Source organism: Nerophis lumbriciformis, linkage group LG31 (assembly GCF_033978685.3).
Source record: "Nerophis lumbriciformis linkage group LG31, RoL_Nlum_v2.1, whole genome shotgun sequence".
In the NCBI taxonomy this organism is placed as follows: domain Eukaryota; kingdom Metazoa; phylum Chordata; class Actinopteri; order Syngnathiformes; family Syngnathidae; genus Nerophis; species Nerophis lumbriciformis.
Window position 1 is genome coordinate 21,114,768 of NC_084578.2, and position 15,233 is coordinate 21,130,000.

At 39.9% G+C, this 15,233-nt stretch overlaps 1 protein-coding gene across 2 annotated transcripts in view; it reads right to left on the reverse strand.

Annotated features, from left to right (window-relative positions):
• Positions 1-2,337: 2,337 nt before the first annotated feature.
• Positions 2,338-15,233, reverse strand: part of sympk (symplekin) — a 36,869-nt gene continuing 23,973 nt past the window's right edge. For both annotated transcript variants that reach the window (XM_061926479.2, XM_061926480.2), the window contains exons 19-27: positions 14,940-15,048; positions 14,742-14,842; positions 11,071-11,161; positions 10,715-10,816; positions 10,229-10,416; positions 7,716-7,892; positions 7,526-7,615; positions 7,227-7,400; positions 2,338-2,942 (exon numbers count right to left, since the gene is read on the reverse strand). In XM_061926479.2, coding sequence (XP_061782463.1) covers positions 2,535-2,942; positions 7,227-7,400; positions 7,526-7,615; positions 7,716-7,892; positions 10,229-10,416; positions 10,715-10,816; positions 11,071-11,161; positions 14,742-14,842; positions 14,940-15,048 — 1,440 coding nt within the window. In that variant the 3' untranslated portion in view covers positions 2,338-2,534. The remainder of the gene's footprint in view (positions 2,943-7,226; positions 7,401-7,525; positions 7,616-7,715; positions 7,893-10,228; positions 10,417-10,714; positions 10,817-11,070; positions 11,162-14,741; positions 14,843-14,939; positions 15,049-15,233) is intronic.

The following is a 15,233-nucleotide window of genomic DNA, read 5'->3' on the forward strand; positions in this document are numbered from 1 at the left end:
CGTAATGATAACTTGAGATACGAAAGAATGCAGAAAAATGGAGGGGGAGAAAGAGAAGCAACCTACATTAACCTTGTAGATTGTTATAGTCACAATAGGTTAAGCTTTGTCAGTGTGCCATGTGTTACACCCAGTTTACTCTAGGGCAACAACGTTAATATATGTTTGATGAAACGTGATTATGTGCATGAGTGTAAGTATGCATATGTACTTGTATATGTACAGAATGTGTATATGTTTGTACAATGAATGTATATGTACAGAATGTGTATATGTGTTTGTACAGTGAATGTATATGTACAGTATGTGTATGTGTATGTTTGTATATTGAATGTGCGTGTGGATGTACGAACATTAGGTAGGTAAATATGTACTGTATTTGTGTATGTATGTGGGAGCGTAGGTACCTATGTACGTATGTGAGCATATGTGAATTTGCATGTACAATACATTCGACTCCCAGAGTGCGTGGGAGCCAGAGCACGGCCCCATCACCCCCGAGAGCCCAACCCACAAACAGGAGGCGTGGTGCCCAGGGAACCAGGGACCACCGCCCCCACGCAGCCAAGCCGGCCAGTGACAGGAACCCCAGAGCCCGGCCCACCGTACCGCCCACAAGGGCCAGCAGCAGGCCGCAGACAGACGCACCTGGCAGAGGACAGGGCACGAGAAAAGCAGGGGACAGCCAGATCCCAAGCCAGCGAGAGACCACACCCCACACGGGCAGAAAGGCGAGACGCCCCGCCCGAGGGACCCAGAGACTCCCCGCAACAGGACGGGAAGACTGCCCCCGCCCCACCGGCAACCGGGCCCCCACGAGCCCACCCCCCACCCCCGGAGAGCGCGGCGAGGCCAGCCCCCGGCCACCCCACCCAAATCGGCCGCCGCAGGACCACCCAGGCACAGGGCCACGGGAACCACCCACCCCACCCGCAGGGACCCCAACGATGGAGATGGAACAACCAGCAACCGCCCCGCCGAGCCCCCCCCCTGAGGGAGGGGAAAAATTAAAAAATAATATAGTCTGCACCTATAAACACACCGATTCAATGGCGCGGGGCGTTCAAGCTCCTCCGTTACTCCGCTCGCCATGACCACGCTGTGTGTGGACTGAACGTGCCAACAACTTTTTTTTCCCATCCATCCATCCATCTTCTTCCGCTTATCCGAGGTCGGGTCGCGGGGGCAGCAGCCTAAGCAGGGAAGCCCAGGCTTCCCTCTCCCCAGCCACTTCGTCCAGCTATTCCTGTGGAACCCCGAGGCGTTCCCAGGCCAGCCCTAGGGAGGCGTTCGGGTGGCATCCTGACCAGATGCCCGAACCACCTCATCTGGCTCCTCTCGATGTGGAGGAGCAGTGGCTTTACTTTGAGCTCCTCCCGGATGGCAGAGCTTCTCACCCTATCTCTAAGGGAGAGCCCCGCCACCCGGCGGAGGAAACTCATTTTGGCCGCTTGTACCCGTGATCTTGTCCTTTCGGTCATAACCCAAAGCTCATGACCATAGGTGAGGATGGGAACGTAGATCGACCGGTAAATTGAGAGCTTTGCCTTCCGGCTCAGCTCCTTCTTCACCACAACGGATCGATACAGCGTCCGCATTACTGAAGACGCCGCACCGATCCGCCTGTCGATCTCACGATCCACTCTTCCCTCACTCGTGAACAAGACTCCTAGGTACTTAAACTCCTCCACTTGGGGCAAGATCTCCTCCCCAACCCGGAGATGGCACTCCACCCTTTTCCGGGCGAGAACCATGGACTCGGACTTGGAGGTGCTGATTCTCATCCCAGTCGCTTCACACTCAGCTGCGAACCGATCCAGTGAGAGCTGAAGATCCTGGCCAGATGAAGCCATCAGGACCACATCATCTGCAAAAAGCAGAGACCTAATCCTGCAGCCACCAAACCAGATCCCCTCAACGCTTTGACTGCGCCTAGAAATTCTGTTCATAAAAGTTATGAACAGAATCGGTCACAAAGGGCAGCCTTGGCGGAGTCCAACCCTCACGAGAAACTTTTTTTTTTTGTTTCATATATCAAACCGCAGATCACTTGTGTGCCTCCCCTCCCCACACCCACACCCAGACACACACATAGACCGCGCCTCTTTTCTTCTCTCCGGCTTGTGACAGAGGAAGATTCAGAAGAACGACACCGCAGCGCTTCTGTTTCTAGCCGATACGACATCAAAAGTAACGTAAAATAACGCAGTAACGCATCATGTAGTAACGGTAACTAAATTACTGAATATAAAAAATAACACGTTAGATTACTAGTTACCGCCGAAACTAACGGCGTTACTTTGTAACGCGTTAGTCCCAACACTGCTGATATACACGAATGAAGCAGAAGGATGGGTGTTTGTTCATTTATTTTCAGGCATAACAAAAGCATAAAAAATGCCTTTATGCACTTCCTGGTAACACTACAATTTTCCTCAAAATAGATTTTCTACGAAAACAAAACAGGAATTTGTGTGACATAATTGACAAAATATGGGAAATGTTTTTATTTTGAGTGCTTTCATGTTGAACACTCATTCTACATCTTCGCAGTTGCTCCCTACATGGGGCGCCGCATCATTCTCCTTATCATCCTCACCCTCTTTAACTGGTTCCTGGGAATGGGAAGGTTCCGGATCAGACGTCTCCATTGGTTCCTCTGATTCCGGTTCAGGTTGAAGTTCAGTATCAGGTTCAGATTCCTGTTCCACTTCTGGCTCTGGATTAGCTTCTGGATTTGGTCCTGCTTCAACTTCAGGCTCAGCTTCAGGCTCGGCTTCAGCTTCAGGTTCAGCTTCAACTTCAGCTTCAGGTTCAGGTTCAGCTTCAGGTTCAGGTTCAGCTTCATCTTCAGGTTTAGCGTCCGATTCAGCGTCTGATTCAGCATCCGATTCAGCGTCAGCTTCAGATGTTAGTATTCCCTCAGCTCTTGTTACCTCCACCTGAGGAAAAATTAAAATTAAGTCCATAGCAGGAATAGTTTGTATGAATACTTGATACCATTTGATCAATTAAGGACAATTTGCACCGGCACACTTATACTGTACTGTATATGTTGTGTTCCAGAGAACTGCAAAGTGGAACATTACTGACCTCTGACATGGAAAAGTACTATGTGGTTTGCTGCTTGTATTTAGAGGTTAGACCCCAGTCCATATTTACATTTGTCATAACATCTTCAGTGTGCATATTGGTATAAAGATGTTACCATATTGTCTGCAAGGATAACAATATGTGTAGAGCAGGGCTATTCAACTCTCGGTTCAGGGCCACATACGGGCTGGAAATGACACCATACCAGCCCCCCGAGTTCAGTTCAAAACTTAGGAGACAAATGTTTTGAAAGAAAATTCATAAAAACAATAGATTTCTTCTGCTGTATAGAGGAACTTGGACCACTGTAAACACATAAGCACATCACTGCATTGACATTTTAACCTTGCTGGCAAAATTAGAACACCAGGGTCTAAACTTGTGATTACCATAACTGAGGTGTTCCTCAAGGCACCCATTTAAGTCCTCTCCTTTTTGGCAGTTTCAATTTTTTTCCGGAATGTGATTTATGTAACTAAGGTCTTGCTGTAGATTGTTCACTTCAGATGCAGATGCAGTAGTCATTTGTTCAACTTCTTTAGTAATATTAGTTCTGTTCCTCGAGGTTCCACTTTAGGTCCTCTGTCCTCTGGGCTATTCAACTGGTGGCTTGCGAATTCAGTTAAAAAAACTTTTGAGAGACTCACATTTTTGTTTCTTTAAAAAAGCAGAGGGCTTGTGTAATTCCGATAAATTAATAAACCAAAATCAAATGTCCATTGTAGAGGAAGCTGGTTCTCCACCATATATAAAATAAGACTACCGTATTTTCTGGACTATAAACCGCTACTTTTTTCCTACGCTCTGAACTCTGTGGCTTATAAAACAATGCTGTTAATTTCTTCGCTAAATTTTCCTATGCTCTGAACTCTGTGGCTTATAAAACAATGCTGCTAATTTCTTCGCTAACAGCCATAATGTTTTGTATTCAACAAATAGTTTTCATAAAACACCGACAGACACTGAAAAAGCATTACTGTTTGTGCTATGGTGCCATCTCTTGAATAAGTTTGCTCACCGCAGGTGCTGCTGGTTGAAATTGTACTTCCTGTTTCGCACCTTGAACCGGGAGTATATCCCGCTTCGTCTACTACTGTATTCGTCTATAACGTTTCTGCGCAAAAGAATTCTAAATTCATCACTCCAAGTAACGTTTGTAAGTTTTACAATATAACTAAAACAATTCATACTTACAATAGTGTCCTATGTGTGTTGTCTGTAGGAGTGTTTTTATGCATATTTGTACGTGCTAAGTAATCAAGCTCGCGTTATCAGCATTAGCAAATATGCCAACACGTTTCTGTGTTAATACTATTAACTTACAATTGCATTTTTTTAGTATTGTTTCAGTTTCGTAAATTCACCAAAACGTAACTGTGAAGTTATTGAGTCTGTTTAATGGGTCCATGACGATCGCTTCTGTTTTGTTTCATCATCTGTTTTGCTGCTGTGTGACATGCACCGTTTGGAAACAATAAAGGTATGTAAATAAACATTTACAAAATCTTTTTTTACCGGTATATATCTGCGGCTTATGGTCCTGTGCGGCTGGTATATGTAAAAATATCTATTTCTTATAAAATTGGTGGGTGTAGCTTAAATACCGGTGCACTCTATAGGCCAGAAATTATGGTAATACATATTTGCCAACCCTCCCGGATTTTCCGGGAGACTCCCGAAATTCAGCGCCTCTCCCGAAAACCTCCCGGGACAAATTTTCTCCCGAAAATCTCCCGAAATTCAGGCGGACTCAGGTCCTCCGCTAACCCACAATATAACCAGCATACCTGCCCAATCACGTTATAACTGTAGAATGATGGAGGGCGAGTTCTTGGTTTCTTATGTGGGTTTATTGTTAGGCAGTTTCATTAACGTCCTCCCAGCGCGGTAACAACACACAACAACAGCAGTCACGTTTTTGTATACCGTAAAGCAGTTCGTCTGCCGTAAACAGCAATGTTGTGACACTCTTAAACAGGACAATACTGCCATCTAGTGTTATGTGTGTGTATATGTGTAAATAAATGAACACTAAAATTCAAGTATTTATTTTATATATATATATATATATATATATATATATATATATATATATATATATAATAAAATTAATATATATATATATACGTATATATATATACATATAATAAAATAAATACCGTATTTTCCGCACTATAAGGCGCACCTAAAAACCACAAATTTTCTCAAAAGCTGACAGTGCGCCTTATAATCCGGTGCGCCTTATATATGGGTTAATATTAATATTCATTTTCATAAAGTTTCGGTCTCGCAACTACGGTAAACAGCCGCCATCTTTTTTCCCCGTAGAAGAAGAAGAAGCGCGCGGTGCATGCTGGGATATGTGACGTTTCATTTCCATTTGTGTGTTTATGTAAAGACCCCAAAATGGCTCCTATTAAGTGTGTTGTCTGTCTAATTATAAATAATGCAGACGAGGCGTGTTAACTGAGTTCTCAACGTTTACTCACAGCGTGCTCATAACCACATTCTAACTGCCAGCATACAACAACGCTTCTCAGGGCTACCGCGCATGCTCGTCACTATCGTTGCATGCTGGGTAGTGTAGTTGTTATATTTGCTAGCTCATAACATCACATTAAGAGACACGCTTACGCGCTTAATTCAATACTCGCCGTCATTCCGGGTGGATTGACAAAAGACCTCCAGCCGCTAGATATTGGTGTCAACAGGGCATTCGAAACTAGACTGCTAACTGCGTGGGAACAGTGGATGACAGAAGGCGAACACACGTGACGTTCACCAAGACAGGGAGACAGCGCCAGACGACATATGCCACTATCTGCCAGTGGATCGTAAATGCCTGGGCTGATTCAGTCTCATCTGTGGTCCGAGCTTTCAGGAAGGCAGGAATTGTCACTGAACTAATAAACGGCAACGACACTGACTCCATTAATGACGACTTCGACGAGACGTTGGATGTTGGATGCCGTATTCGCTCAACTGTTTAATTCGGACACTGAAGAGGAAGAATTCGAGGGATTTGTGAATGAGCTATAACTTCATAAAGTGAGCTTTACATTTTTATTTAGTGTGTTGTGTTGTGTGACATTAACGTTTGAGCAACGTTGAGTTATTGATATATTGTTATTGCTCTGCACTATTTCACGTGTTACTATATTGTGATTGCACGTTTGATTTACGTAACACGAGTAAATCAGCTGTTTATTAATTTTGGGAGTGAACGGAGTTGTCAGAACGCTGGTTTGTTATTTATTAATAAAGTTTGACTGACCTATCTGACTGTTTTGTTGACATAGGTGCGCCTTATAATCCGGTGCGCCTTATATATGAACAAAGTTTTGAAATATGCCATTCATTGAAGGTGCGCCTTATAATCCGATGCGCCTTATAGTGCGGAAAATACGGTATATATATATATACGTGTATATATATATATATATATATATATATGAAATACTTGACTTGGTGAATTCTAGCTGTAAATATACTCCTCCCCTTTTAGCCACGCCCCCTTCTACCCCGACCACGCCCACCCCACCCTCCCGAAATCGGAGGTCTCAAGGTTGGCAAGTATGCGGTAATATGAAGGGAGAAGTCCGGCCCCCCAATCCTTATATATATATATATATATATAATATTCCTGGTGTTCATCATAATCAACTAAAAAGAACAACACATACTGAATGGCATTGTTTTAAGATAAAATGCAATTTTTGTTTACTTTTCTGTAACACTTTTAAGATTGGTCTTGGTAAGGTCCAAGTTAGTTATTTCCTACTTCACAGCAGTCTGGAATAAAGCATTAAGCCTTCGGACCAGTCCTTGCCAATAGGAACAATTTACTTCTGGCTATGTTCACAAACAAATCACACAGTGTTTTATAGCTATTATAAAGCAATTCGATTTTTAGGGTGAGCGTTTTTAGAAATTTGCTGCAAAAAGCCTTGAACTGAACGTGGGGGCTGATATGGTGTTATTCCCTGGCCGAATTTTGCCCCCGGTCCGCCAGTTGAATAGCCCTGTTGTAGACACACAACACAAAAGGAACCAGAAAATGCCACGCCACACTTTGTGGGCCAAAAACATACAAGGATAATAGTTTCCATTTAGGCCTTCAAATGTCATTTTACCTCAGAAAGGTTTGTAGTTTCCTGGTGTCTCACTAGATCAGGCTGTTCTTGTTCCATGGGCTCCTCCTCATCGTTTATACCAACATGTTGCTCAGCTTGGTCAGCTGCTTCTGGTTCATCTTCTGTAGACACCTCTGCCAAAATGGGCAAAGCTGGGGCAGGAACTGGTTCAATCTGTTACATCGATGAAAAAAAGCGCCAATCAAGAACAAACGTAATGAAGGTTCAAGGAGGACTGAGCTACCTTCTAAATACCCTTCTTCTGCAGTGCACAACACCTCAACATAGTATATTTTTACCTCTTTCTTGCTCACAGGCTGAACAGGCTGTGGTTCTGGTTTTTTACTTGCTTCCAAGACAGACATGATGGAGGTTGGTATGTGAGCTTGCTGTTATATAGAAACAAAAGCGTTGTCATTAACAAGACAAAATATATATATAAAAAAAATTACCATAGTTTAAAATCAAAACTTGGGAGGCAGTGTTTACCTGGTGTGGCGTAAAAGAGCGGACATGATATAAAAGGGGTTCCCTCATCTCTGGGCAGCGTTCAAACACACTTGTGAGTTGTGAATGAGGAAGCTGTAGTAGCACACTGTATGACTGAGGCTTCGTCCTTTGACAGCACTTCACAAATCCTTCCCACACCTTGGGATACCTCCACACCTTCAGGGCAACATAAATGTATGCATTATACGGTAAGTACCAAATAAGCAAATGACAGCACCAGGGATAACCCCAGCTTTATTTGGCTCCTGTGATCAGTGGTTAGTTGTTTGCAGAAAACATTACTGAATGAATTACAGAAACGGCAAAAATGCATTTCCACCTTTTCTGCAGCTGCAACAAAGGCTCATGATCTCTGTTCTCGTTATTCCCAAATGTATTAATATTATCCAGTGATGTTGATATATTTTCAATGTAGTGAGTCCCAGGGATCAACAGATGGTGATTTGAGTGGGTCCCCACTAAAAGGGGCTGTATGCAACTTTTACACGGATGCCGAGAGAGCGCTAATTTCCCAATGTCTTGAGCATTATATCCCGCCTTCTTACGCTTTCAGCCCATAATGACGTAAGTATGGCCATACGTAACACGCGCATTAGCTTTATGTTTCCTCAGAAAACAATAGCGATCTGGATAGCTAATGTTAGCTATTATTGTTTATATATTTCATCATAACAACAACATGACTGCAAACTGTTAGTTTCTTCTCTTGGACTGTTTTAATCTGTGTGCATGCACTCCCTGCGTGTATGTGTGTACGAGACAAGCATGAACACCAGACAATTTCCTCGGATCGAACTATTTTTATTCAACAATAGGCTCTAGCACCCCCCGCTACCCTGTAAGGGAAACGCGGTAAAAAATTGGATGGATGGATAATTAGTAACTGTGAAAATAATAGACAGTGTAAAGAAATGTATGTGCTGTTTAACCACAAATGGTAATATAAGCTAGCCGATGGTGTTCTCGTTGTATTTTTGATTTGTTAAATGTAACTATGAGCAGGTTGCAAACAGCCCATTTAAGAAATATGTATTTAATTGTATTTTTTATCAATTCTTAAATCATTTTCTAAAAACCTAACATTAAATTCCTTTGGTGGTATGGTATGACATGTTTATAATTAATCTTTGGATTAATTTATGTTAAAAATGTATAAGAATTTCAACAAAACTCAGAATCTGAAAATACAACTGTCATAAAGGCAAGGGATACATAATTTAAAACAAATACCACTTTGTACAGTAGCAACCTAAAAAAGCACCAAAATAAATTACTAACATTTAAATGAAAAAATATATAAATACAATTTATAATTTTAACACAAATAAAACATTCTCAAGCACAATAAATTTGCCTGTTTTGTTGTGATAGTGAAAATGTTGCTATACATGCAATTATCAACTGAAATGTGTATGTGGTGATGAGCCACAGCTGGAGATAAGTCAACTTTTTTTGGGAGTAATGTGCACAAGGCAGATGTACTTAACTGCATCAGGCACAGTAGAAGAGACAAAAGTGCGTACAGGCGATGTCGAGGTACTATCACTAGTCTGATCAGTAGTAGTGGAAGCAGGAAATACAGAGGTTGCAATATTCTGCCGACTAGCAATAGGTCTCATTTTTTTTCAGTGGCATTTTTGCGTTCTCCTTTCCCTGCGTACTATCTCTATGGAAGCAGCACGTATGCCGTCTGAGCGTAACAAAATGGTGACCACCATTTAAAGTGTTTTTCATCACTGCCATCCAAGTAAGTTTTGTTATTTCATTACAGCACGTCCCGTTACGTTAAAACACCATCGACACAAATGAGCACAACATAAAGTAGTACTAGTGGAAATGTGAGTTTTTTCCTATCAAGTTTGTATCTTTAATTGTTTAAATTAAATCAGTGGTGACTGGCTCGTTGTTGTGGTAGCAGTTAAACTAGCATGTCGGGATACTGTGTACAGTTGATGACATATGTGCTGAGCAGATGCACAGAGGGTTGAAACAGCTCTTGTCTGGTCTGCTGACAACAAAGTTTATTTTACTTTTAATGTATCTTTTTTTTCATGGTAAAAATTATGTGCATCCCAAATCGTTAGTTTACTGCATCCTTTTAGATTTTAATGCGTCAGAGATGCAGGACGCGTACCTCGCAACATCACCGGATAGAGTTGAGGTTCTTAAATTCTTTCAAAACAAACCTATCCAAGCATGCCTTTCAAGCTTTTGCTCTGCATATAAGGGCACAATAACGCTTAAGCAGAAAGGGGTAATTCCCATAATGTTGGAAGCAAATAACTAGTAAGCTGAATACAGTAATATAAAGAGTCAAGGCGTACTAAACTTAAGAATACTAAACTTAAAGAGGTGTGTCCCAATTGGTTTTGGCACAAAGTACACATTTCAAAAGTTAAAGCATTAGAGAATAATCCATCACACATCGTTTTTAAAGCAAAATCTTCCTAAGCGAAAGATGCGTGCAGAAACTAGGACAATTTGGTACCCACCTGCTTGAGGATAAGACGGGACAAAATGTTCATGACAAAACCGCACAGTCGGGGGTACATGGTCAAAGACTGGATGACAGTTCGCATGAGAAGTATGGGAAGGGGACTCTGCTCCATCAACTGCTGCATCACCACTGCCAAAACTTCAGACGTGTACACGTTCTTCTCCCCGAAGCAAAGGTTGGTTGCTGTACACGCACATACACAATTTGGATATCAACAACATGGCAATGATGCAAAATGTAGTATAAAATAGATCAATTGGACCAAGCTGATGTTAATTTCTGTCAAAATAATTACGGTACATGGAATTAGGTTTAAAAATTTAACAAAATACAAAAAAAACATACTCAACATTCAGTCTCAATGTCACCAAAGAAAGAAAAATAAAAGCGAACCCTGTTTTTGAAGCAGCTAAAACATTTCAGATAGTAACAGACAGAAAGCTAATAAAAGTGTCCCTAGATGTATCTACTAAACTCTGACCTTTTATAATGGATTTCATATCACATTTGGTTGAGTCTATGTTGTGTAAGGAAATCAGCAGGTCTCCTGGCGTAAGAGGGGACACCGATGAACTTCCCTCACCTGAATGACGAAAAATAAAATAAAAGAGCATTATTATGAGATTCCCCTCATAAGACTGCAATCCTGTCTATACCAAAATGTTTTATAAGTACATTTGTACAATATAAATTAAGACAAAAAATACACACAATACATGTTATAATAACATCTGTAATATCACCAACATGCACATACAGGTATTTGCAACTTTACCTATTTTTATGCAATGGAAAACTTTTTGTTGTGGTCAAGAAAAAAAACCCTCAGTGACTTACTATGCTGGGTTCCCAACAGACGGTTAAACACCTCCTTTACGACAATTGGGTTGAGTTTGATCAGCTTGGGAAGAGCCTGGATCACTTCATTCTTAGAAAACAAGTGAAAGTGAAACGTCTCTTTTAAAAACAACCAAAAAAACAAGATTCCTGTATGGCTGTAGTTTTATCTATGTAACAAGAGTATATCAGTCCCTCCAGGATTTTGCTGTATTTTTTGTGGTTGTGGCGGCCTAAATTACCTAAAGTCCCAGCAGCTATTCCAAAAAGTTGCAACAAAAGTGCCGATGTTTTGAGGCTTATTTTTTTCCAATGACATTGAATCAACTTGTGTTTTTTAAGAATGCAGCTAACGATTATTTTTCTATCGATTAATCTATAGATTATTTTTTTCGATTAATCGGTTAATATATAGATTATTTTTTTCGATTAATCTATAGATTATTTTTCCTTTTACCGATTATTTTTTTTATTTAAAATGAAGATGAAAAAATAAATGTAGGCCAGTTTTTTCTAAAGGCATGGCTTTTATTTACAAAAAAAAAAGTATGGCCACTCAGTCAACATTGACAACAACATGACAAAATATTCTGTAACAATGTAAACATTTAACAAAATTAAAAGTATCTTATTTGCTTTTAATGTGCAAATATAAAAGTAAACATCCAGTGCAAATCTTAATATTCTGCAATAGTACCGGTATAAGCATTTCAAAAGTAAAAGTATTGCTTATTTTGCTTTAAAATGTGCAAAAATAAAGATAAACATCCAATTCAAAAAAGTGCAAAACAGAAATATTCTGTAACAACAGTGTAAACATTTCAACGAAAGTAAAAGTATTGCTTATTTGCTAAAATGTGCAAAAATAAAGATAAACATCCAATACAAAAAAGTGCAAAACGAAATATTCTGTAACAGTGTAAACATTTCAACAAAAGTAAAACTTTTGCTTATTTTGCTTAATAACACAACAATGATAGTATGATTAAAGTGAAAGTGAATTGTTCGTTTGTACATAGTATACGTAATTGTTAATGTTGTAAAAGGTATTTGCACAACTAATTAACGTTAGCGTTAAAGAGGAGCGCGTCTTTGTAAACACTGAACAGGCACGCCAAACGCTCCTCTCAGAGCGAAACAGTGCTTTAGTTTATGAATTTACAACGCAGATACAAATGACACATTCATGTTTTTGTGTAATGATGACAACGTATACTCATGCGGACGATTGACTAGTTGATGGTGATGGCAAGAACGCTGCCGTTGTGCTGCTATGATAGGCCATTTCCGCTCGACACAGTGTGCATACAACAACATTATTAGCAGAGGTGGGTAGAGTAGCCAGAAATTGTACTCAAGTAAGAGTACTGTTACTTTAGAGATTTATTACTCAAGTAAAAGTAAGGAGTAGTCACCCAAATATTTACTTGAGTAAAAGTAAAAAGTATGTTGTGAAAAAACTACTCAAGTACTGAGTAACATACACACACATATCATATATATATATATATATATATATATATATATATATATATATATATATATATATATATATATATATGTGTATATATATATATATATATATATACACACACACACACACACATATATACATACATTGATATATACAGTATATAATTTATATTTATTTATTTTGCCGTTTTTGTTTACATGTTAAAGGTGTTTTAATGAATATACATGCATGTTTAACATATAGATTCCTTTATTTCATGAAGACAAGAATATAAGTTGGTGTATTACCTGATTCTGATGACTTGCATTGATTGTAATCAGGAAGTAGTGCTGGTAACTTCCACGTTTTCAAATGGAGGAGAAAAAAAGTTCCTCCTTTCTGTCTAATACCACATGAAAGTGGTTGTTATTTGGCATCTTATTTGTCCACCTTCCATATTCGTTTTTATACCCTTTACAAGAAATACATTGGCGGCAAACTCCGTAGCTTGCTAGCTTGTTTGCGCTGGCTTTCGGAGACTCTTATTTTGAAAGCGCAGGCACGATGGAGCGGGACTTTTATTGTGAAGACAGGAACTGTGCAGTCAGTCTTTACGGTTGAAATAAAAAAAGGGTCTTTTTTCCTTCACACTTTTGATTGATTGATTGGAACTTTTATTAGTAGATTGCACAGTACAGTGCATATTCCGTACAATTGACCACTAAATGGTAACACCCGAAGTTAGCTCGGAGCCAGTCAGGTCATGTGACCCCTGGCTCTGTTTGATTGGTCCAACGTCACCAGTGACTGCATCTGATTGGTGGAACGAAGTGAAACGTCACCAGTAAGGCAGGCACTATGAAGGTCTGTCTGACAGACCAAAACAAACAAAGCGTGCATTAACAGATCGATAAAAATTAGTAGCGAGTAGCGAGCTGAATGTAGATAAAAGTAGCGGAGTAAAAGTAGCGTTTCTTCTTAGGCCGTTTATTGAAATACTCCCACACTTTTGACGACTTTTGGCGTGCTTTTTCCCCCTCGCTCGCACCGCTCGCATCGTCTGCTTTGCGCTCCGCCATGACGGTAGTGTGACGTAAATATGCGACGCGTCGACGAACAAAAACGTCCTCGACGTATTTACGTAACCGATGACGTCGACACGTCGTTTCAGCCCTAGTGTTTTTATTAATTTGTTATCAATGTTTTAGTGTTCCTTGTAACCCTAACCTCAAAACACACAGGATTTTCAACAAAAATGGGAAAACAAGTACTGTATTGATGTTTTACTCATTTTATACTTAAAAGTTGACACGAGATGGCAACAAAAGCATATATCTTGAGCTAATTGTCAAATAACGGTACTGTTTTAACTATAACTAATAATAGTAGTCATTACTTGTAATTGCAGAAAGAAATAGGTCTGCTCTGCCCTGAGCACTGTTGTTCACAAGTTTTTTGACATATAATTTTATTTTACACTTGAGTGGTGTTTGTCCATCTTAAACATTCATATCTGGTCAAACACATTTATTGCTTACATGTCAAGAACATTTGTGAACTGTTGAGAGCAATCTAAAGCGGTGATTTTTTATTAGTAAATGAGAGACGATGAGAGATTATCATAACACTTCAACAGCTCTGTCATATAAATGCTGTCTCTTTGCTAGATGAGCATTGCAAATAAGAATGTTCTTAATTGACTTACCCTGTATAAATAAAGGTTAAATAAATATATAAATGCATGTAAACTAGGATGTTATGACACCAGTTTGTTGCAAAATGTTTACATACTGCGTTACCCAGAAGGATTAGCGCTGTAGACAGGAACCGAAAGTAGATCTGACCTGTGCTGCGCTATAAGGACCACTATTGTGCTGTATGAGCAACAAAGAGTTGATATATTGTTACATGTCTACAAAAGGAAAAAAAGTATGTTTAGATTAGAGAACAGTTCAGACAAATTCAATTAGCGAAAATGATGCTAATTTGGCCAAAATGGGCTGGGACAATAGATAAAGTTGTGAGGCGACACAGAATTTGCGGTCATTTGTTTAATTTGCACAAATATGGGTGATCGCAACAACGCAAAATCCTGGAAGTACTGCTATATATCTAACTAACATCTACACATTATTTTGAATGTAAATACCATTAGGAATTTGCAGTTATTTAATTGAACTGCCTTCCCGGCCAAACTGCACAGTTCCCTATAGCTTACCTTTTCTAGACCATTGATGACAGGAATGAGGAAACGAACATCAGGCACTCGTTTATGGTAAAGGTCACGCACTCTCTCCACGAGCTCTGGAGATGGAGGAACTACACATAGAAAAGAAGGCACTTTTAGTTAGCTATTCAAAACTCTTGTTCATAGTAATACGTTATATAATTTACAAAATAATATAGCGGTTTTTACCTTTATCCGTCAAAATGTGCAGGCAGCGAGTAACTAGTGTCTCCGCCCCCTTTGGGCAGTTTTCCACCAAAAGCAACAGCTCAGGAGAGCTCATCCCCATTCCACGAATCTGTAATAAAGGTGAAACTTTGTCAATAGTAGCAAAATTGCAAACTGTGGCCTTTAAGTAAAGATAAATATAATCTATCTATAAGAAGCATGTGCTTACACTCGTAGCTTAGTAAATTTCCTACAAGTGAGAAAATTATGTTCAAAAACAAAACAAAGCTGAATGTGGGCTGTCCAAACATTTTC